At 32.9% G+C, this 25,132-nt stretch overlaps 1 protein-coding gene across 2 annotated transcripts in view; it reads right to left on the reverse strand.

Annotated features, from left to right (window-relative positions):
* MYCBP2 (MYC binding protein 2) overlaps positions 1–25,132 on the reverse strand; it is a 312,149-nt gene that overhangs the window by 12,636 nt on the left and 274,381 nt on the right. For both annotated transcript variants that reach the window (XM_031958523.1, XM_031958522.1), the window contains 13 exons: positions 23,448–23,604; positions 22,434–22,658; positions 20,391–20,456; positions 18,564–18,803; positions 13,755–13,853; positions 11,876–11,956; positions 9,633–9,899; positions 8,705–8,988; positions 7,906–8,002; positions 5,417–5,536; positions 1,998–2,099; positions 576–704; positions 351–483 (listed from right to left, as the gene is read on the reverse strand). In XM_031958523.1, the coding sequence (XP_031814383.1) occupies positions 351–483; positions 576–704; positions 1,998–2,099; positions 5,417–5,536; positions 7,906–8,002; positions 8,705–8,988; positions 9,633–9,899; positions 11,876–11,956; positions 13,755–13,853; positions 18,564–18,803; positions 20,391–20,456; positions 22,434–22,658; positions 23,448–23,604 (2,000 nt within the window). The remainder of the gene's footprint in view (positions 1–350; positions 484–575; positions 705–1,997; positions 2,100–5,416; positions 5,537–7,905; positions 8,003–8,704; positions 8,989–9,632; positions 9,900–11,875; positions 11,957–13,754; positions 13,854–18,563; positions 18,804–20,390; positions 20,457–22,433; positions 22,659–23,447; positions 23,605–25,132) is intronic.

The following is a 25,132-nucleotide window of genomic DNA, read 5'->3' on the forward strand; positions in this document are numbered from 1 at the left end:
AGATAAGAACCCTGAGGCTCAGAAAAGACAGTTAGCTTAAGGTCACATGGTAAGTTAGCTAGAGTATTCTAATTCTTTGTATTCATTACTTGTGTCATCCAGTGGATAGTACAGTGTCTGGCACACAGCAGACATTTAATAAATGCTTTCTAATAGACTGATTTAGTGGTAAAAGCCCAATAGGGGTTAGGAAAAAATTGAAAGATATGTTTGGTCATCTCAATATTATATGTAATGATCAGTAATGTAAGAGGTAGTTATCAGGAACACCTCTCCCCCAGTCATCCTTGTATAAATAACTTCGATTCAATAACTTTAACTCATGAACACAGTTATATTTTACTTTTTACCTGTATGTTCTCTGAATTCCACCATTGCCTTCATGGTTTTAGAATCTGCTAGTGCCATTAACCAGAAGAGCTTGGTTCTACCACAGCCTTCATGAAGATCAACCTTAATAGCTTCTTCCTCCTCTTTGAAGACCTATTAATTTCATGAAAGGCAGGGACAATAATAATTATGTACTGATAAATATTTATTATTCATAAAGCATTCTGAAAACATGAAATCTTCACCTGTCTCTGATGAGTTTTGGTTCGTCGATGAAGATGAAGGAATCTGTCACAGTCAGTGCACAGATTTCCACACACATTGCATAAGATGATTGCTGCAGTTTCTCCATCATCGTGATTATCACACATGGGCTGAAAAACAAGATAAATGCTAAATAAAATGAAAAAATAAAGTCCCATGAAGTAACACTAATTAGATGTCATTTATTAAAATTTAAGTCATTGTCAATCTTATTAAATTTCAAATACTGAGAGACAAGCAGAATTACTGCAAATGTGTTTGAACAAATTAAAAAACAAAAACTTATGGACTTGAATACTTTGTTCAATGATGTCCTAAAAAATGTTCACATTTCATTGTAGCAACCAAAGTTAACTTTAAGTCTAATTCCATCTTAAATGAACAGTATTTCTAACTTCATACATTAGCATTAAAATGTTATTCTTTAGTTCATTCTAACTAGGATTTTAATAGATCATAAATATAAACTCCAAGGTGAAAATTGTATCAAAACTTACTTTAGATTAGTTCTTTACTTACTGCTTTTGAACTTGTTTTTAGAATACTTCAATAAATGCACTTCTATGTAACTCTTTTTGCTTTGTAACCTTATATATTTTATGCATTTGAATAGAAGGGGTTTATAGGTCTTGTTAGACTGTCAAAGGGACCCATGACATACAAAAGAAGTCAAGAACCCCTGGTTTAAATGTAAGAATACCTTTCAAGAATTCAAGTAACTGCTGAAAGTACCTATTAGCTAGTGTATCCAAGAAGACACTATTTCCTGAATACATAAGTGAATGGCAAGGAAAGCTATTTTTCCTGTTCCCTCCTCCCTGCAGCTTATTTCTAAGGATAGATTTTTTTGGGGGGTGTGTGTGGGGCTTAGACTTGTAATTTCATTGAAATCAGGAACTACCCAGTGAGGAAACCAATGTAAATTGGATTCTGCACTTCATAATCTTAGAAAATTGCCTCATAGTAGTTAAGTAATCTGCACCAGGTAAAAGCTAGAATTTGTCTGAAGCTGAACTTGCACCAGGATCAGCCTGATCCTGAGGCTGATTCTTTATCCACACATTCCATGATTTCTCAGTGATTTATATTCAGGATAAAACTTAGAAGATAAGATTATATCATATCATATCAAACATGATGATATGTAAAAGCAAGACTGAGAGAAAACAGAAGAGAAAATATCACTATTATTAAACAATTTTGTTACTTCTCTCTGAATTATGAAGTTGGAAAGTTAATGAAGGAAATATAGTAAAATAAATGATGAAAGGAATTTAACCTATTTTGATAACAATTTTCATCATTTATATATACTACTGTACATTTGTTTGGTAGACCTTATTCTTTTCTCTTTAAAAAAACTACAGTTAAAATATTTCATAAAATAAGACTGCTGTTCTTACCATTTGTTTCTGTTGTCCATCCTTTCCCATCCATCTTCCTGAAGACAGCCGATCCACATGATCCTGATCTAGAACACACAGTGATGCCAGAGCAAGCCAGAGCTGTTCAAGAAAAAAAGAAGAGACATGAATGAATACTAAATAGGGGAAAGAACATGTTCATGTCATGTACTTTTACCATTCAGCAGAAATTATCTGAAAATCACCCTTTTCACTGACAAGAAGAAAGGAGGTAAGAACTCACTGCAGAACTCTGATTTTTGTTTTTCTTTATTTTTTTTGGCTTCAGCACTAGCTGAATATTATATCTCATTTCCTTCCTGGAGCTTACAAGAGTGCATTTCTATAGGGAAACACGCCATTTTATCTCAAAAATGGACTTATTCCATATTTGTATGTAAACAAAGGTAAATATTTCCCTATATATTCATTTAATTTTTACTACTCAAATGGTTATATGTCCTCTACATGTTTTTCTATAACTACATGATTTGTTTAAAAAGGACAATTGCTGAAAAGTTAATATAGCATCCAGTTTACTAAATTTGCATAGCACCTAGTGCGGTACCATGCTCAATAAAGCTTAAAAAATGTTACAAGATCATATACATTTTTGCATGTACTGTGCCTCAATAAGTTTTGTCATTTAATGAAAAGTCAGGAATCATTTCACATAAGCTTTCCTAGATTTTGCTTCTACAAAGTCTATACTTTCAATTTGAAGTAATGGTGAAAAAATGGATTCTGAATTGTATTATTATTATTATTATTATTAGCATAATAGTATAGTATATATAATATTACATTATTGTAATATAATTTTATATTTTATCATTATATTTATATTATATTATTTTATATAATATGCCAATATACACTATTAGCATAAAAGTATTATTATACTATATATGAAAACTATACATATACATGGCATAACATTATTATTAAGTTATATTCAAATTAAGGTCTAATGAAAAAATAAAGGAAGCATACAATATATTTTAGAAAGTTATCTTAGCACACAACTAAAATAAAAAATAGTTTGCAGCTCTAATGAATATGCTGAAATTCTCTAAAAAATACACACATACATATACATATATATACACATATATATATGTGTCTGTATATATATATATATATACACCCCATTTCTTTTGATTCTTGATAAATGAAAGAAATTTTTCCCCTCCTCCTTTTCCATTTTTAGAATGATAATTACTTTCTTTATACATATGATAATTTAATGTTTATAAGGAACTTTTCTAGACCATGAGGCTGTCTAGCAGGTGGTGGAAATAATATTATTTCGAACTTTTACAATAAAGGAAACCAAATGTTAAAGCAATAAAATGTTTTGTCTGTGGTCTCAAGGCTGATAAGTGAGTGGAGCCAGGAACCAAATCCAGGACTTCCTGATCCAGTATTTTCTGTACTCGCCACATCATCCTAACTCACTTATCTCACCCAAAAAGAAAAAAAAATGTTGTTTTTAAGTCTAAGTAATATAAAGATTCACTATAGTGTCAGCATTACTAACTTTCTTGACATTTTCTTCTCATTAAAAGAAGATAGGTGGAAATGAAGCACACAGCTTTGAAAATGCAGCCAAACTTCCTCAGAGCAAGGTCAGATACTTAGTAGGAGCCATTAAAAATGATAAAAAGACAGAAGTGAGTTATTCCCTTTCTTCTCAGAGCAGGGGACTCCATTTTCAGTGGGCTGCACTGCATCTCTTTTAGCACTACAATTAAGTAGTATCTGTGAGAGTAACAAAGATAGTCATAGACATCCTGAATAAGTGGAAGTTTTAAAAAAATGCAGAGGAAGAAAGGAATTAGTATCAAAGAAGAGAAGAATTTGGAAAAAAAAGTAAGAGGGGCATGTTATAGGATATGGAATAGTAATACCAATAACTGCCTCTGAGCTTCAGCACATGTTTAGCCACTGTCTGGTACATAACAGGCTATGAATTGAAGTTAAACAGAAATTTTGGATGTGGGGAATAAAAATTTTATCAACTCAAATGAATGATTCTCTTCCTCTTCCAGTTACAACTTCTTTCTAATGCTGTCCCACTACTACCTTTCCACTATTCCTATAATTTTTCTAGAATATCTACGTTAAAGAAAAATAAGGAAACCAAAAAAGATTAAATATCTGCCATCTGAAGTAGCCATATTTAAGACAATGACTCAATTTAAATATTTAAATTAAATAATATTCACATTCAAAATTTAATATTTAAAAATATTAAATGTTTACTTCTTACATGCTGTATATTGGGGGAAATGCAAATTTAGATAAAGCATGGTGCCTGCTCTCATGATGTACATTTCAAACAGATAGTAGGAGACTGGCTACTTTGAAGAAATTTTTCTTAAAAAGACAGGGATACTGTCTGCTAGGATTAAGTATAAAACTTAGAAGAAAATACTAACAGTGATAATGAATTTGAGAAACGTTTAGTAATGGGATAACCAAGCATTACAGAAAAAATGCCTAATTAAAAAAAATTAGTATCAATTTTTGATAAAAAAAAACACCCATCCATGTACATATAGCTAGAAAAAAATGATACAAAATAGTTGTAATCTTGAACTATGATTCTATGATACTCATACTGATGCTACAATTAGAAATAAACCTAGTTCAATATACCTTGAGTTAGTAATAAAGCATTCATGTTGCCCTCCAAAATTTTAAACATTTAAAAAAAGACTTTGATTAGGTAAAATCTGGTCCAAATCTAACACTCAAAAAGTACATAATACGATGTAAATAGATCCAATAATAATGACAACTCCTCTTCATCATCAAAACTCATACTAATAAGAGAATTTTAAAGTTCACAACTTTGTGACATTTATAGATGAGAGAAGTTATATGATTTGTTCATGGCTGTACATGGAAAGAGGCTGCCCAAGCTCAGGATTTGAAATAAAGTCTCTAAACTATAAGTTCAGCCTTTCCCCCACTACATCATGATTGTCTCTCAAATGGGAAAAAACAAACAAACAAAATAAAAACCCCAGGAGCAACAACAACAAATAAAACCTGTAAAGAGCAGAAACTCTGAATAGATGCACTTGAATCAGACAACCAAGCACTAAAGGCTAATTACCTATTGGACAATAACTCTATTAGCATATTTGGAATTTCTCTTCTCACAGTCAATGCTAGCTCAATGCTTGGGGTTAAGAGAACTGTAAGAAGGGATTGGGGATGGAGTGACCTGAGCCAGGGTCACTTTGGAGGTAGAAGAAGAGAAGGGAGGTTGTGGGGAGCTTGGGCAGTCTTGTCCATCCCCTTCACTTCTCCCCTTAAAGACCAAGGACTTTTGCTTATTCTGACTCCGGCTGATTCTGAGGCCTCCAGGAGGCTAACCCAGACTTCACAAAAACCAAAACAAGTCTTACCCTGGTTGTTGCAATACATCTCACTGGAGATCTATATTCTTCTTCCATTTTTGTCAAGGCAATGATGGTTTCTGCAATGGCATTTTTGGTAACACGGGACCATGCTTCAGATAGATGACCCTATTGAATAGGATATTTTTTGGAGAAAGCCAGATACAAACAGATTAGCTTTGTCATGAAAGTTAAGTAATAGCAAAGTAAATTATCTTGAATCAAGTTATCTCTTTCAAATATAATTAACTACTGACATTGTACATGCTATACAGGTAAGAGATCAAGGGTAAAGATTTCTTTAAAAAATCTATACTCTGACCCAAGAGCAGTAAAAAAAAAAATTTTTTTTTTTTTCTCCCTCCTAATGATTTCACAGGTATTTCTTTGTAGACATAGATAAATATAGACTGGAAACACTAAGTCAGACATGTTTCAGAAAATGCATTTTAAGAAAACTCTTAATAAGCCACTTGTGGCTTGTTAACTGTCTTAATAGCCCTTCTGATGGAAAGCCCCTTTTGGAACTAAGGATCTATATGTATTTAAAATTTTTCTCAAGAATATAAAAAACTTGCTGCCATCAATCTAAATTGTTCTCTCAGTTCTAAATTGTTTCTATCTCATGAGTACTCTGAAAAAATCCCATTCTACTAAAACAAACAAAGAAGGGAAGATATTTATGGTGTTTAGAAGAGAAGGCTAATAAAAACGTGCCTTCCACCCCTCCTCATCTTACCCAGTCCCCACTTAATTGCCTCTTGATCTGGAAAGTTTTTCTAGTCTAGATCAATCAAATCTCTTTTTTATTTATTCATTTATCTATTTTACCTATCATTTATTTGGCAATTTAATCATGTATTATCTAGTAACATCTATTGTACTGACAAGTTACTTATTGCTTGAATTATTTAACTTTTCACAATTATACTTTGTTTTCCTAAGACTATAAGCTCTTTGAGAATAGGAATCATGTCTTATTTCTCTTTTTTGATGAGCAGTACCCTTTACACAGAGTAGGCACTCAATTGATATTTAATTGGCTCATATGTTGATAATGTTAAAGTTAAGATACTTTCCCAATTGGCTTATTATACACCTGGTATTCAGAGTAGTGAACCATTGCCAAATCAGTTTTCAGAAGCTAATGGTCTGAAGTATTTTTCTATTCTGATTATAAGCAGCAACTGATAAAAAGCAATTCAAAGCATGAGAATGATCTTTAATAAAGTAGTCATCTAGATTGGAGGCTGAATTAGGTTCTTAATAGATTGCAGCTGCTGAAAGCAATAACAGAAAAAAAAGGATCAATCAACTAATACGCTGCATTGAATTTTTTTACTCATTTGTTCACTCACTCAACTAAATGCTTATTTAGATACCACAATGTATAGTGTATTATAATAGACACTGGGAAAGATACAAAATAAATATGATGTGTATCAACTGTATCAAATTGTATCAAACATGTATCAATCAATATAGTATCAACTAAAGATAAGCAATGATGAGTCTCATGAAATGGTCTTTACTATTGACAAGAGAGTTATAGTAATGTATAGTATTGTATAGTATTACAGAGAGAGTAATTGATATTCAACTTCTGCCTCTCCACTAAACTACATGAACTCAGGAGTTTAAACCATTACCAGGGATTTGGTTTCCACTATTGTACTATGTGAACATTAGTTACATGAGGGACTATGCCACCTAGCATAGTCTATGTTAGCTTCCCCAAGTACTCTGAATGAAAAATTAACTATTGGGCAAAGATCAAGTTTCTTTAGGTCCCTATTTATTAACCATCATCTTCCCTCCCTTGATATCTTTGCCAGAAGGACCCAGCACATAGATGAGAGTAGAGGCAGATAAATAGCATGTGCCACAATGAAAATTAAAAAGTGCATCCTAATTAGAAATAACGTCTTATGTGACAGGGTTTTGTTTTTAAAATCAGAGGAGTTCTAAATCCTTTTAGACTTTTTGCTTTTCACAGTTTGGGTAAGGATAATATTCTGTTACTTTAAATTTAAATACTTATAAATAATATGTTGAAAGAAGAAGTTCTGCAGAGATATATGAAGTGATTTGATAACTTTACAACCCTTGTAATAATTCTGAAAGCAGCTTCATTTAAACATCTGAAAGAATTCTCACAGAAAGAATGAATTTAATATTAACCACAAGCATATCACATTTGATATATGGAAATATTGACACCTTGTGGAATAAATGAAGATAGTAAATTATAATGTGGAAAGCAGAGAAATACTGCCACTAATGAAATGACATATAGTTTGATGTACTAGAGGAGTAACATTTAGCAGCATATTATGAAAACACTTACATATTATAACATGCAAAAGAAAAATCACCACAAGGCTGACCTCTTCCTCAAAATTCTGCAAATATATTCTTTATTTTGGCTTACCATAGTACAGTCTCTTTACATAGATTATAATCTCACTAATAGCATTCTCAGGAGACTAGAAACTTACTGCTGCCATGTCCTTTATAAGTTTAATAATGATCTCTGAAATCTGGGTGGGTGTTGAGCCCTTCATCCACCAATGGCTTTCACCTCGTCGAATATAACTACGTAAGATAATTAACAAAAATATTACGTCACAACAATGCAGGTCATCATAAATGACTAAAAATTTCAAAGAGTTAAGGTTTCATCATTCAACTTAAGAATTTAGAAATTAGTTTGTACATTACTTATTTTAGAATACACGTATTCAGCACAGAAATAGACAGAACGTTTCATTTGGCAGGAGTGAAGACAGTCTGTTAAGTTCTAGATTTGGAAGCAGAAAACTGATTTCAGTTCCAAGCTATGATATTATTAAACCCTCTGGACCTAAGTTTCCCCATGTATAAAATGACTTTTAGGTATAGGATGTTAAGGATCTGATTTCAAGAAAAGATTTTAAATATAGCTCTATGGAGAGTACTGAGAGAACTTAGCATATAATTAATTTCATTAATTCTCATATTATCCTTATAAAAATGATAGTGGTAACTGGCAAACAAATTTTCAAGATATGAAAACTTGAATGAAGGGAAAAGTGATTTATCTAAGAAAAATAAGTGTATCAACTACATGAATATAGATCACTGAATTACAGAACAACAGAACTGGAAAAGACCTAAGAGGACATCTAGTTTGATGTCATTTTCAATTTGTCTGAAATCAAATATTTAGTTCTTTGACTAGAAACTAGGTGTATTTTGAATTCCCAAATAGAAGGTCACTTCCCTTATTAGTTTAAGATTTAAATAACTCTCACCAACCTGGAATTGAAAATCATTGGAAGGGTAACTGTTGTAACTCCTTTCCCGGCAGCAGTACCAGCTGTTCCTGTGATGGTAGTTCCTTTGGCCTTTAACTGAACTGTGAGAGCTTTTGCTATACATCCAAGGAACATATCCAAGATGCCTAATTTATTCCAGTCTCCTTTTTCTGTTGAATGAATTATATCACTAATATCAGCTGGTGGAAGAGACTTCACACCTATGATGCTGGCCAGGCGATTAGGGGTCACTTCAGGCAAAACCCGCCTTAGCAAAGAAGTCACCTAGTAGCAAAATCACAAAAGAGCAGTTCAAAGCAATATGCATCAGAGGAGATACCTTCACCACTGAGTTGTGAAATGGCATTTTCCTTACTATAGATGGCATGTTACCATGCTTCAATGAACTCAAATTGAAAGCTAATGTAATCTAATTCTTTGAATTTTCACTTTCTTAAAGGTACATTGTTATTACTACAAAAGTTTTAAGAATAAAAGATGGATTTCCTAAATAGTCATTACCAATGGTCATTTCTTAATTGGTTCAACATACCATGAAAAACATGTCTTTTTGTGAGAGGATTAAAATAGACTTATGTATCAAATTAGCATGAATGTAAAGAGCTGAAACTATGAAAAGGTGTACTTGAATCAGACAATGAAGCACCTATTCTATATGAGACAATGACTCTATTAGCATATTCTCTGGCAAAACTCCTGGCAATTTGCCTGCTTCTCCTCCTAAAGACCAAGGACTTTTACTTATTCTGACTCTGGCCAATCCTGAGGCCTCCAAGGAGCTAGTCTGGACTTTACACATGAACACAACAGAATAACTTTGCTTTTTCAAAGCCTCAACTTTGTCATGAAAGCATGAAATTAAAATATGAGCAAAAAGCCTTAATATAATTTCTTTAGAGCAAATGTACCTGTCTCTGCACTCTAGGAGAGGCTGTGTGTAGCAATGAAAAGAGATCCTGAAGCAGAGTTAGTTGCTGAGCAAGGTACTGTCGGCCCACATTAGACCCACTCAATGCTAGGACCATGGAGAGCAGTTCAAAGCAATATGCATCAGAGGAGGCATCTTCATCATTGGGTTGAGAATTAGCATTCTCCTTGCTAGAAATTGCATGTTCCCATTCTTCACGGACTCGAGTAGCTTCCATTCTAATGGCCTGGACTATATGGGCACATACCTACATCAGCAAAAAAAAAAAAAAAAAAAAACCAAACCCCCCCCCCCAAAAAAAACAAAAAGAAAAAACAAACCACACTTTTAGGATAATGTACACCCTATTAATACGAGAAAAAGAACCAGTGCAACATTTCACTCATTGTGCCAAATGACACTCCATAATTTTTATAGTATGTACTATCCCAATTGTGGAAAATAATTTTGAATATTAAGATTTTCTTTACTTTGTGCACTCTGATATATCAAGATTACAACTTTTAAATTTAAGTAAAGCACTAATGGGATATTAAAGATTTCATTTTAATATAATGGCCACTTAAAAATTTTACTGATATCTTTTATTTTTGCATCAGCTTCATTTCTACATCTGTCCATTCTATAACCAGAAAGCCATACCTTGTCATGAATAAAAAAAGAGAGAAAAAAAATTAAAGCAGTTTAGCAATAGTAACAGATCAAATGAATCTGAAAAGATATAAAATATTCCACATTCCACTAGAGTCCCCTATCTCTACAATGGAGCAAAGTTTATTTTCATCTACATTTTTCAAGGCTCAGCTTGGTCATTATAAACACACACCTTTCAGTTTTAACATTTTTCCCCCGACTACTGTTACTTCTTCTGATATTATTGTAGTGAATGTGTATCTTATTTTCCTGGATCATTTAAGTCTCCTTATCAGTTTTTGGCTTCCTTCAAGTCTCAGTTAAATTCTTGGTATTTAATGTTACAGGCTATTATCTCCAATTAATCCTGCATACATCCTGACTATACTCAGCTGTTTTCATGTTGTTGGTTCCCATTACTCCCATTAGACTGTGAGCCCTTAAAGGCAAGGGCTGGAGAAAAAATTAGAAATACAGGTAAAACTGAAATGAGGCTTTCAAATGATCAGTAGAATTTTTGTTTGTTCATTCTATCAAGGTACTTCAACAAGATGGGCAATATTAAGCTAGTAATTTCTGTCCTTAATTATTTTCTTAAAGATAAAAAGCAATGAAGTTTTAAAATTTATTAGCAATGATGGTATATGGTAGCCTCAAATGTAAAACAGAGGTTAAATAGGAAATGTATTCTGTAACAGTTTTTCATTTGAAAAAGAAAAATTCTATCTTTCTTAAGCCATTTGGTAAGTACCTTTCAAATACGCTTTTTTTTTTCCCACCTATGAAAAGGTTACAGTTGATGGCTTCTGAGGTTCTTTCCAGAACTAGTTCTATGATCTTATGATTTTCTTGGATACTCTTAGCTCCTTTGTTTTCTCCTGGATCTCTTCCAACCTGTCTGGCTGCTCATTTAAAATTCTTATAGATGACTAGCCCTATAACTATGGGTTTTTTCAAAGCTCTTTCCTAGGCCTTCCTTTCTTCTTTCTTTTGATGATTTCATTTGCTTATATGGGCTCAATTATCATTTCTATGCAGAATGATCTATATAGTTCTAGCTTCTCTCTTAAGAAATAATCTAACATTATCAATGGTTTACTATATATAGCCCCAGTAAAATATAAGATCTTTTAAGGTAAGGACTATTTTTTCGTTTTGTTTTTTATATCCATAGCACCTAACAAAGGAGGTTAAGAATACAGTAAGTGTTTAATAAATGGCTTCTGGATTGAATTATTCCATTTACATTGTTTAACAGAGTACCCAGCACATTAATAGACACAATAAATGTTTACTGACTGAATGGTTTACTGCTAAATTCTTTTTAAAAACTCTACATTAGATATTTCCACTTGTTCCCATTCCACATATTTCCCATTGTTTAGTTTCGGTAGCCCCTGTGAGCAAATGACAGTTTTTTCTTCTAGTCAACTAAATGACCAGTCAAGCAAGTGTTCACTTGCTTTTTGCTGAAAGGTTTTTTTCACTTACAAACAGGTTTATAGGGGTTTCAGCTAAGAAGAGAACGCTGGACATTTAACACCTGGTTAATTAAGTTATCACTCTAGTAATTCAATTGAGTAAACCAACCTGCTTTTGTAAATTTGTTAGCTTACTCCTACTGAATATGATTCCAACCATGTGTTCTTTTAGGTCAGCATCTGATGTTGTCTTTATGCAGGAAAAAACAAAAAAACAAAACAGAAATTATTCAAAATTGATTAATTTGACATTTCAAATTATTTTCAATAAGAAAATTAGTGAATCATCCAAAAAAAGCACAGTGATTTCAAATGGAAACAGGTAAGAAATCATATAGATAGATTCTGAGTTATTTTGTTTTGTTCTCTAAAAGTTATGAATAATCAAGAAGAGATAAAATGTCCCAAACTTTAAAAAAATTTTTTTCTTCCCCAAAATTATGCCCAGGGTGAAGCTCAAGACCAGAATAGTATACTGTAGAGATCAGATATTATTTTTGATCAGAAAGTCTTTTGTAACTGCTTCATCTAATTAATGATTCTTTTCCATCTATGAAGTCCAATCTTTAGAACATTTTATTTCAAGCAACTTGACAATGGAGAGAGAACATGACACTTGGAACTGGGAAGGTCTGGCTTAAAATTCTTGTCTCAGACATTAATAGCTTTTGTGACCCTTGGGAGTCACTTTAATCACTTTGTGCTTCAGGCAAATCCTTAGGCCTCACTTAACTTCTCAGTTTGTAGCATTTCCATTCCAGGAATTCCCCATGTAACAAAATCACTGATTTTCATGTATCACTTATTTAATTGTATTTTATATTGTACTTTAGTTGTTTTTTTGTAAACATTTCAGCTTACAAACATTGTAATATAAGCGCTCTGAAGATTAACATTTTCTTATTTTTGAAAATCTTATTTTCTAGGCTGCTTAGATCTTTTCTATTCCTTCATACCTAATCCCTAATTCATTGTATGAGACAGTGCTTGCATTCAGCCATTCATTACTTCTGAACAGGATTTTTGTAACAGTCTCTTAACTTGTCTCTGATTTCAGGTAGGAACTTCCTTACCCACTTAAATAATCTTCCTAAAGCACAAGTCTGATAGAGCAAGGCACTCCCTTCTTAAGCCTTTAGTGGCCTTCTTATGGCCTTCAAGATAAATTATAAACTCCACATAGCTTGAAAAGTCTACTCCAATTGAGCTGCAAATTTTCTTTCATGTATTCTATATATCTGAGACTAATGGCCTAACAAGCTTTTACCTGACTTTATCCTGCTTCTCCTTATCTCTCTGTATTTGCAACAGCCTATATCTCAAAACTGGCAGTGTGCTTGTTTCTCATCTCAGGTGAGCCCTACTACTCAGAGGGTGCTTCTTCCATGAAATTCTGTTTGATCTTCCAAATTGGAAGTGTCTTATCCATCCATCCATCTATCCAATAAAGTTCCTCTATTAGCATGAAAACTAAAGGCAGAGACTAAGTCACTTTTCATCTTTGCCCCCTTGGCGCTGAGCAAAGAGCCTTACAGGTTTTCTGTTGGCCTGAACTGGATACATTTAAATTTTTAAAATCTCCTCCTGGCCTTTCATTTTATAGAGGGAGGAAATGGATGAACATGTTAATTTAAAGTGAACCAGTAAATTACACAGTTTTACACATTTTTTTTTGAATTAAGGAGAACAAACCAAGATAAATATACTTTTTAGATAAAGCAAATCAATTCAAAATACTAGACTAGCTCCCCCTACCTCCCCCCACCCACTTTTTTGTGTTGCTACATTTCATTTCTATTATAGGAAAAATATAATTCTTGTAAAAGATACAAAGAAAGATTGTATAATATGAATTAAAAATATATGGAGAGAGTCAGGACAATATGTTCTAATGTAGGGAAAAGCTAAAAAAAATTGATCAAATTGAAATAAGTAAAGTGGGAAAAGAAAGAAAAAGAAAGCAAGATTTGAAGAATATAATTAAATACATTGTGTACTTTTTCCTCTCCTTCGGGTGAAGACAGAAGTGTTTTTTCCTCTTGTTCTGGTGTAGGTTCAGCATCTCCTGAAATAAGTTTTCCAAATACCTGATGGGAATGAAAGAAATATTAGAAATTACTATTAAAAACAGGAAACCTGTGTGGAGATTATACTATCAAATCTGTTATGTCACAAGAATTACACTATTTAGAATTTCAATGCAAAATAATATCAAATAGCTACAAAAGTTTCCAAATAGTCATGTATTCTTTTTTACCTTTTATTTAGAAGTCACCTTGCTGACTGTTTACAGTCTTTATTTTCTTTTTCCTTAGTAGTATTTTATTTTTCCAAATAATTGTGAATATAGTTTTCAATATTCATTTTTTGTAAGACTTTGTGTTCCAAATTTTTCTCCCTCCCTCCTTCCTCCTCCCTTCCCCAAGAAAGCAAGTAATCTGATATATGTTAACTATGTCTAAAGCTTTTCCTAAAAGATTATCTAAAGATCTGGAGCTACTACTTTCTGAATGAAGATGATTCCTGAGAATGATTTTTTAATTCCTGATCTCTCCTTTGGGCTCTTGATTTGCATTTCTTCCTGCCTACAACTTTAGGGATATAACCTGAATTATTAACTGTAACTAGTATTCAATATATGCAAAACCAAAATTCATATTTCCCTCTTTATTCTGATTCTACTATTTTAATCAGTGGCATGACAATTCATACATTTTTGAAAAATCTGAAACTATGAGACTACTTCTGACTCTCTCCTCTCTTTCACTTTATAAGAATGAAGTATCTATATCCAATAAATTATGGCAGCCTGGAAATTCTGCTGAGCATACATGGACCAAGGACAAAGTTAATCCTGAATCCCTATGTCCCAGAGAAGAATTTACTAAGCAGCATAATCCCTAAATCAAGCTGTTTAATACAAAAGGGATACTTCTGGGATGGCTCTAGCCTTGTAGGCTACTTCAAGAGTAATTCTATGTTTGAGTTTAGGGAGCAAACTTCTTAAGAGATAAAGTGAAGTGGCTGAGCATCTTTACCTTAAAATAGAAGAGGATCTTCTACATGAGGTTTATGGCTGGAGAGATAATAAGAGCTTAGACCCACATTATTGAGGAACAGAACAGCTATATTTTGCTTTACACTATCGATATGAATTATTCAGACCATGCAAGTTCAATGGGGGCAGAGTGGGAAGTGAAGGAAGAGACTACAAAGTGTTTGTCTTCTAGGAGGAATCTAAACTACAGGGTGCTACTTCAAGGCTGGAGGGGACTGGGTAAGACCTATGGAAAAGAGGGATGCCACCGTGTTAAGCTGCAAATTTTGAATTACTGTGACTCTCTTAAATGTTACGGGTATGTTTATGAATTTTAAAAATCCATTATACTTTTTGCATTTGCTATGACCAGAAACAAAGGTAGATCGCTACATGATCTGCACCTATTATCTTGAGTGTGTATGTAGAAGCTGGGGACTCTGTATCCACATCTGTGGAACTCAAGACACCAGCTATGCATGAACTACACACAGCTTTTCCAAGGTAAACACATCAGAAAGGGGCAAAAGAATCAAGAGTCTGATTAGTTCCCAAAACTAGAAGGCGTTCATATAAACTGAGAGTTTGGAGGGAACAAAGAGACATGAGTTATAACTATTTAGTATTCACTCATTTATATACATATTGAATACACAGGAAGCTTCTTGAACTGCAAAAGTCTGTCCTGAGCTCTCTTCTCTTTCCTCTTAGTCTCTAGGTAACCCCATTCAGATACTGTCTGTATACATAGAGATTTATATATTCAACTTTAGTGTCTCTTCTACTGTATCTTGCCATTAAAAGTCTAGTGAATCCTGAAATAGATGTTGTATAATGCATTCCAAACTCAACATATAAAAGAAAACTCATTATCTTTCTTCCCAAATTCATTCCTTTTCCAAAATTCTATTTCTTTTGAAGGCACTCCTAACTCTCTAGTCTCTGAAGTTTGGAACCTTGGAGTCATGGTTGACTTTTTATTTTCTCAACCCACATATTGATTCAGTTTTTAAATCTTGTTGTACCTAACTCCACAATATTTTCCACATCTATTTCCTTCTTTCCACTCACATGGCCACCACCCCATCTCCTAATTGGCCTTCTTGGATTTTCTCTACAATCTCTAATTTATTTTCCACAAAGGCGCCTAAGTGATACTTATAAGTTATAGAGTGTGACCATGTTATTATTCTTTTCAATAAATTCTAGTAGCTCCCAGTTACCTTTAGGATCAAATGCAATTCTGTTTCATGTTAAAGCTCTTTACAGGCTGGTTCCAACCCACCTTATCCTATATTACTTCTTCTTCATGTTCTCTTTGATTTCCCCAAACTGGACATTTTACTGTTTTCTCATATATGACATTTATAGTTTCATGTTCTACCTATTAGAATGAAAATTCTGTGAAGGCAGAGATTGTTTTAATTTTCTCTTTGTATCTCCTTAGAATAGGTGTTAATGAATGTGTTAATGTGTTAATGATGGCTTCTCTCTGCTGATCTTGATTTATATGTTTCCCATCATGCTTCTCCCTTGGATTTCTAGATAGAACCATGTGCTATCTCTTCTCAAAACCCTTCACTGGACTTTTACTGCTTACCAAGTAAAGATTAAACCCTTCTGCCCAGTATTTCAAACTGGTGATGTTTCTCTTTTCCCATCTCATTCACAGTATTTCAGTCAAATGGCCCCTGCTTATGCTCATCTCCCCAATTCCAAGATATTATTTCTGCTATTCTTCATGCTTAGAATGTCATTCCTTCCCTTCGTTGGCTGATGGAATTCCTTCCTAGTCTTCCAAAACTAACTCATGCTTTCTTTTCCATGAAATTGTCTCAGGTTCTTCCATTTCTCCATCTCTTCCTGCCACTACAGACTGATAAGGATACACTTCATATAACACTTTGTTTAATAACTCTTTAATGTAATTCACAATGTACAGTATTGGTTACTGCTGCTGTCTGAGTAGGCAATAAACATCTATTATCCTATAAGCTACATGAGCAGAGCATTTGTGTCTTATCAAAAATAGGAAATTAGCACAATGCTTTTTCCTGGCTAAGTATATAGTAAATATATATTAAACTTCTATAACTAGCATCAGCAGTGTCCTGATATACAGGATATATAGAGGATATATATATATATATATATATATACACAGACAGTTGTTTCCATAAAATAACAAGATATCTATCTATCTATCTATCTATCTATCTATACAGACAGTTGTTTCCATAAAATAACAAGATATCTAGATCAGGGATGAAAAAGATGAGGAAGAGGAACAAATTAAAATGGAGTGAGTGAGAGGCATTGAGGGCTGTGAAAAGTAAAAAGATTTTTTTTTTGTTAGGTATTCACACTCCATTTTGCTAATTATGCCTTCTTACTTTATGATTAGCTAGTTTTAAAAGATGAAAACAAGAAGAAAAATGACAATGCATAAACAATTGGAAAAAGGTATAAGGATAAATGGGGCCAGTAAGGTAATACAGAGGATAGAGCACCAGGTCTAGAGTCAGAAAAATCTGACTTCAAATGCAATCTCAGACATTTATTAGCTTTAGAACCTGTTTACCTCAGTTCTTTATCTGTGAAAAGATAAATGATATCTTTTATCATTAAAAGATTATTTTTTTGGATAATGATAATAGCATTTACTTCCCAGAGTTGCTGTGAGGATCAAATGTGATAATAATTACAAAGCACTTATCTGAGTGCCTGGCACATAGTCAGAACTATTGTCATTAATAATATTGTTATCATGGCAGGCTTAAGCAGATTCTACTATGTAACTAAGGATATCCTGTGTGCAAATATGATTAGGAGAGAAGTAAAGTGTCTCATATGAGAGTTAATGGCAAAAGACTCAATATAGAAGTATCTTTGAGACATTAAAAAAAATTAAACTAGGGGTTAAATAGATCCTTTAAGAAAGTTTGAGCATAAATATGGACAAAAACCATACGGAATCAGGTGTGAGAACTCATATCCTACAATGGTCCACAAATACCAATGATATTACAGAATTAAATATCAAAGTGAGTTCCACACTCAAAAATAATTATCTTTAGAGACTCTCTCCTTTGCCCCATATACTAACCAGTTTTTAAATCTTTCTAATTCTATATCTTGATTTCTACCCCTGTCTTTTCATTTAAAAAAAATTACCTTATGTAGTCTAGTCTCGTCTGGACTATTGCAGAGTTGGTTAGTCTCCCTAACTCAATTCTCTTCTCATTCCAATTCCTCTTTCACATAACTGTCAAAGTGGTTTTATTTAGTAGGGCTTTTTCCTTTGATTATGCCATTTTGCTATTCAATAATCTCCATTGGCTCCCTATTATCCCAGCTTGAAAATTAGATTCTTTTGTTTGGCTATTAAAGCCTTTACAATCATCCCTAGCTTATCTTTGACATTATATACTCCTACCTATTCTACTGTCTAACCAAGCTGGCTGTCACTCTGTTCCTTACACGTCACATTCTCCTTCCTGTCTCTGCGTTTGTGCTCTGCTGCTTCTCCCTGGCTGGCATGCACTTGTTCCTCAGAACTACTCACTTCCTCCAAGAGGTTGCACCACAAAGCTTTTTCTGATCTTTCCCAGTTCCTTCTCTCCCCGAGTTTTACTTTATGTTAATATTAAATATTACTATTTAAATTAATATAATTAATAGTATACTTTTTCTGCTACAGAGTAGGCAGTTCATGTTGACTGATTATTGCAATCAAGGATATGAGGCAATGATAACATACCTGGGAAGTAATAAGTCTGAACACTCGTAGAGTCTCTGCTTCACAATTTCTTTGCTGGGCCACACTAGCTGAGATCTGACCTGCAATTTTAGTGCTTTCACCATCTTTCCAGCCCAGGACTTTAACTTGTCGAACTCTCAATGTGTTCTCTGGGCCCTTTAATTCAATTTTTACAATGTGGTTATCCCCGCCTGGAAGTTCACTTGTTACCCAACCAATGTGTCTGGAATCTAGGTCAACCTGAAGTCAGAGAACAGATATGACTGAAATAAGTCAGACCTAGAAATATGTGTACCATTGAAAGTAATTACAATTCCAAGTAGAATACACAAAACACAAAATCAGTAAAGCACTGCATATGACAGTAAAATGTCAATAACTATTTTGTGATTTAACCTGACATTTCCACCAATACTATTTGAACTAGTAATTTCAATTCTCATAAGAGTAATGACTAAAAACTAAGATAATATTACTTAACTTGGAATATTTTCTCAAGATTCATAATATTTAGCAGCCAATCTAGAGATTTATTACTGTTCATTTAAGAACTATACATTATTTTGTTATGTAAAAAAGGAAAAAACCGATCAACTTTCTACATAGTGAGATGGCATGATAGATAAAATGCTGAATTTGGTATCTTGAGTTCAAATCCTGCTTCAGACATGTACTACATGACCTTGAGATCCTGAGAAAACCAATTATCTTGTGTTTAGTTTACTTCAGTTTCCTCATTTGTAAAATGGGGATAACAATGACATTTTACTTACAAGGTTGTTGTAAAGATCAAATGAAATACCATATATAACGTGTATATAATGCCACCTATTATTATAAAGTACAAATAGAAACAGAATTATAAAATTATAAAATCTTAAAAGAGGGGATCACAAATGTGTCTCTCTGTCTGGGTATCTATTTATTTATCTATATACCCAAATACCCAAATTATGAATTGTATCCACAGCATTCACTGCAAATGATCATGAAGTGCCATAATTCCTCTCTTAAGTGAAGGGAAACTAACTACTCTGGAGCACCTAATTTCTTTTTCTTTCTTTCTTTCTTTTTTTTTTTTTTTTTGGAAAAACGCTAATTGTTAGAAAGAAGCAGCTAGATGACACAATGAATGAAGTGCCAGGCCTGGGGTCAGGAAGACTCATCTTTGTGAGTTCAAATTCTGCCTCAGACACTAGCTATTCATATAGCTTGGGCAAGTCACTTAATCCTATTTGCCTCAGTTTCCTCAACTGTAAAATGAGTTGGAGAAGAAAATCGAAACCCACATGAGGTAATGAAAAGTTGATTGTGATGAAAAAATGACTGATTTTTAGAAAGTTTTTCATCACCTTGAGCTTAAATCTTTCCTACAACTTTGACAAAATTTCATTTCTGCAAGAAGAATGACCTAAAATTATGAAAAAATCTTATGATTTCTGAAGTTGATATTTTACAGATACAGTTTCTAACATTGAAGTGAGATGCTGTGCACAAATAATTCATTTGTAAATCTGGCTACTTGGAACTCAAGACATGTTCTCCTATAGAAATAATTATAAAATAGCTATGTTCTCATGTTAGCTTATAAAATTTATTTATGTATTTATTTTTGTAGCAGATTTTAAGGACCTAACAACCTTTTCAGGAAAAAGATGATAGTTGGAAATAGAGTTTCCTGGGCAGTTCAGTACTCAGGAAGTAATGACAATAAGCAGACTATTGGAAAATTGAGAATGGTTGCCTGGATTAGAACTCACCAGTATAGAGATGCCCTTCAAGTTCCTCTAACCCCTATCATTTGTTAAATGGAAGAATTTCAGATACCTGTTTGATTCTGCACAGGTCTTCTACTGCTTTGCCAGCCAAGAAAGTCAATGAAGTCACTTTGTTCTGAAATGGACAAAAAAAAGACATTTAAACAATATTTTGATCATGTAATTTCGGTATTCAAGAACCTTCATTGCTTTCCTATGGCCTACCACATTTCTCCTCTGTCTTCATCAATGAAAATAACTTTGATCTTCTCCAAGTAATTATTGTACTTAGAATTTCTGATATATCATTTAACACTTGATAATGCTATTTCTAATAGAAGTGTGTCATTCTAAAGTTAATCTTGACTTCTTTAATAACACTCTAAGACCTGTGAGAGCACAAAACCAGTTGTATGCCCTCAGAATGCTTAGAAAAATGAAGAACACAATATAGGTACTCAACACTGGCTGAGTGAGTTTCTCCTTCCTTTCAATTCCATATTTATCAAATGAATGGCTACCCTCATCATTCTATTTCTTACCACCCACTCATTCTTCAACTACTGGTATTCTAATTTCCATCCTCATTGATGCTATTTCTTTTTTGTGCTCTAAAATGCATCCTCAAAGTTTAGCACTTAGAACTCTCCTCTCCTCTGCCTGATAGTTTCTTCTTTGGAGAGTTTCATTTGTTTATAATTTCAACTATTACCTCCAAGCAGATTTCCTAAACTATATTAGAAGCCTTAGTTTCTCCAGTTGCAGCTCTTTAACTGCTTGATGGATATTTGTATTTATATAACTTGTTACCTAGAACTCAATATGCCTATAACCAAATTTATCATCTTCCTGCTCCCCAAACTAGATTGTTTTAATAGAACCATGACAATTCAGAAATGGAAGGGGCTTTAAGATGAAGGCAATGAGGCCCAGTAAGGTAAAGGGAAAGAATTATTCTGTTTATGTTAGTGTTACCATTGTTTCCATTGGAAGCCTTATAAATGCTAGTTGTTGAATCTGTCATTTTTGCTATCTACTCCTATCTTATCCCTTAAATCACCAGTTTGTATTTCATTCTTGCTCCCTAAGTCCCCAGCTTTCCCTTCCTACTGCTCTTATAACCTCATACCTTGATGATTTCAAAAGCCTGTTCACTCATTTCCTATTGTCCAATCTTTCTACATTTCATATTGTATTATGTACACCAATTCCAGATAGATCTTCCCCAAATATCATTTTCAAAATGTCACTCTTGTGCTAAAAAACTTAATTATCTCTACTGTTTCCAAACAAACACCAGCTGTTTAGCTCTAGATATAAGGTTCTTCATAATGTGGTCTGAACCTATCTTCCCAGCTATATCAAATACTTTCATCTAGCCAAATTTTTCTTTTCATTGTTCCTCAAATATACTTTATGAAATTGCTCATTATTTCTATTTATTAAGACTGCAATCCCTGCTCTTATTTGTTTGTTTAAATTTTACCAATCCTTCAAGTCCTGACTCTATGTAAGCCTACCTATTACACCTTCTTCCCTGAATACTCCTTGGTGAATAACTTTCCTGACAATCCTATAACAATGAACTATAATTAATCAATGCATCTTACATGTATTTATATGGTATCTTTATTGTGAATATATTTTAAATTCCCTAAGAGAAGGGATTTTTGTCATATCTTTTAAAAAATTAGTGTTTATCTTATTTAATTTTTATTACCTATATTTGTCAATGTTTTCTTTCCTCTACTGTCCATCTTATACTTTTTCATTACTATAATAAAACTTGTCACGAGATAGTAAGAACTGGTTGACTAATGAGTATGCTATACCACAGGAAGGTGAATTATGGTTATACTATAAATCAATACTGACCCAATTCTATAAGAAGTGAGTTATTTTCCTAGGAAGACAGTCCCAGTTGACACTATTTTAACTAATCTCAGAACTATTAATCAAAGATTTCCTAGTAAATTTAATTTTTTTCTACCTGCTAAGAAATAAGATTTCTTATATAATATCATTTTTACTAAACCTGGACATTTCTATATAAGATTTTTCACCTATATAAAAACTAAATACAATATTCAGAAATAAAAATAATTTTGTTTACCCCAAGGTCTCTTGAATTGTCTACATGAACAGAAACATAACGGGCATTGATTCCTTTTACACAATTGATTGTGATATTCTTAGTTTTGTTTTTATCCTCATCTCCCGACTCCCAAAAGGTTTCTGTTGAACCATCTGTCAAACTGCCAATCATGGCAGGTCTGCTTGATGTTTTTATGTCAACAATGCTGGTTAAGTCTTTTAAACATATTACTATACATGATTCCTATTAGAAAGAAATGAAAATTATTAGAATACTCAAAACAAAGCCCAATATAAAGATTTATAATAAACGAAAAAAAAGCTTAGACTAAGCTAGAATTAAATTGTCCAAGATCAATTCTGGTTTCTAGTTAACTATACTTTTGAAGGACATTATGATGAACATGAAAATCTTGTACAATACTAAGAATGAAGAATTAAGAGCTTTAATTCCTCTTTGTTAAAGATTTAGACAAGGGTCAATAATTTCCTAACAGCCTCTTTCAAAAGTCAAAGAGATATAGTAGAATGATTAAGAAAGTGAAAGGGACTTTTTTCTTCCAAATTAATGTTTTACATTAAAGAGTAATAGATATAATGATAATAATTTCATTGCATTGTTACAAAAGCTCTATGAGGCAATTAGAAAAATATAACTTACATTCACATGCATATATATATATATATATATATATACATAGAAACCTACATATATAGCTTTCCTATGAAATGTACATTAGAATGTAAAATTTTTACTTGTTAATAAAATCTATATTAATGTGTATATCTATCTATGTATCTATTTATCTACATCTAGAAAGTGACAAGCTTAGAGTAGTTAAGTACACATCTCCTCCATCTAGCCACTGAAACCTCTCAGAGGAAGGTGTCCTGGTTCCTTCTAATTCGTTATTGTCCAAAGTCACTTAACTATTATTGGATAGAACTGGAGTTTTGAATCCAAGATTTCTTACTACAGATCTAATAGTCCTTCTACTACTTTTTGTAAAATTGTTAAAATTTAAAGACATACTTGACTCATAGCTTCAAAGCCAGATTGTATACTGATGCTAAAACTTTCTTCACTGTCTCCATCATCTGATTTAGAAAGAATGTTGTTAATATGATGAAAAACATTGCTCTGATGGAGGAACTGATGGTCTGATTGCTTGAATTTGAGACTCCAACATCTAAAAGATTATAAACAACACTAGATTATTCTTTATGACAGTTATTAAAGAAAATCCTGAATTAGCACTATAAATATATTTACGCAAATGTTAAATAACACAAAATTTAATGTTCTAAATAAGCAAATGATAATGAAAAAGGCTAAGGACGAAAATAATTATTTACAGTCATTGAAAAAATATAACAGAAAATTTAGTTGGAGCAAGGATAAAGGGGAATTATAAGAAAAACAGAAAAGTACAAGTCCATTTAAAAATATAGAAATTGGGCATATGGAATTTGAGGCCATGTAAAGATTGAACTGAAATTCACTCTTTGACTGGCGCTCCATTTATTATAATGACCTTGTACCTCTATCTAATCAACTTGATGATACTATTACTATTCTGAAGGATACAACAATATTTAACACCCAAACTCCTATGTGTGTGTGAGAAAATCTCCTAGAAAAACATTTCCCAATTCCCAGCATTCATAATTGCTCTTTCACTCCTCAAGTTCATTTACCTATTCATTCATTCAATCAGTGAAAAATTATATATTAAGTATTTACTATATTTAAAAGCACTAGGATAATCACTGAGGAAACAGACAAAAACAAAATAGTTCCTGCCCTTAAAAAACTTGCATTCTATTGAGGGGAAATGTTGATAGATAAGTCAACACAATGCAAACTCACATACACATAAATGCCTGCATGTGTGTGTATGTGTGTATATATATATATATAAATATATAAATACACACATTTATATAGAGAAAAAGTAATAAGTTGAGGTGGAGACAGCCCCTTTTGGAGAAGGCACTTTAAAGAAGGAAAGAGTCCCTTACAGGAATTGGAGTAGGAGACAATATTGTATGAAGAACAACAGGGGGGCCCAGTTGGCTGGAACACGACAAGTTAGAGAAGAAATAATGTAACTTGATATGAAAAAATAGGGGCAGAGATTTTTTAGGGTTTTAAATATCAGAGGAAATGGTATTCTAATTTTAGAGGCAACAGAAACCCACAAAAGCTTCTTTAAAAGGCAAGATGTGACATGGTTAAATATAGTTTAGGAATATTATATTGGCAGCTATGTCTAAAACTCACCTATTTATATGCTGCATCTCCTCCAGGAGAATGTAAGCTCCTTGAAGGCAGGTATTGTTTTGCTTTTTTGTAAAGCCTAGCACAACACAGTCACTTGTAGGACTCAATAAATATTTGTTTTTGGATTGAAGATACAATATTCCTTTTGCTTCTCCTATCACTGGACTACTTAAAAATGATGAAAGCCAAATTATCCCCTCAGGTCTCTATGTCCTCCACTGGTATAGTTTTAGCTCAAATCTGAGGTTTTCTATGGTGTTTTTAAACTGTGAGTAATAAGAAAATAGATAGATAGTAAACAGAACAAAAAAGGAAAAATTTACAAAGTTTTAAGAAATCTCAGAAAAGTTGTCCTTTCTTATTGATCTGATGAAACTGATTTAATGCCCCACTCTTTTTAGTTCCTCAATATATAGCTGTCTTCTCCTTTCTTA

Source organism: Sarcophilus harrisii, chromosome 3 (genome assembly GCF_902635505.1).
Source record: "Sarcophilus harrisii chromosome 3, mSarHar1.11, whole genome shotgun sequence".
Classification (NCBI taxonomy): domain Eukaryota; kingdom Metazoa; phylum Chordata; class Mammalia; order Dasyuromorphia; family Dasyuridae; genus Sarcophilus; species Sarcophilus harrisii.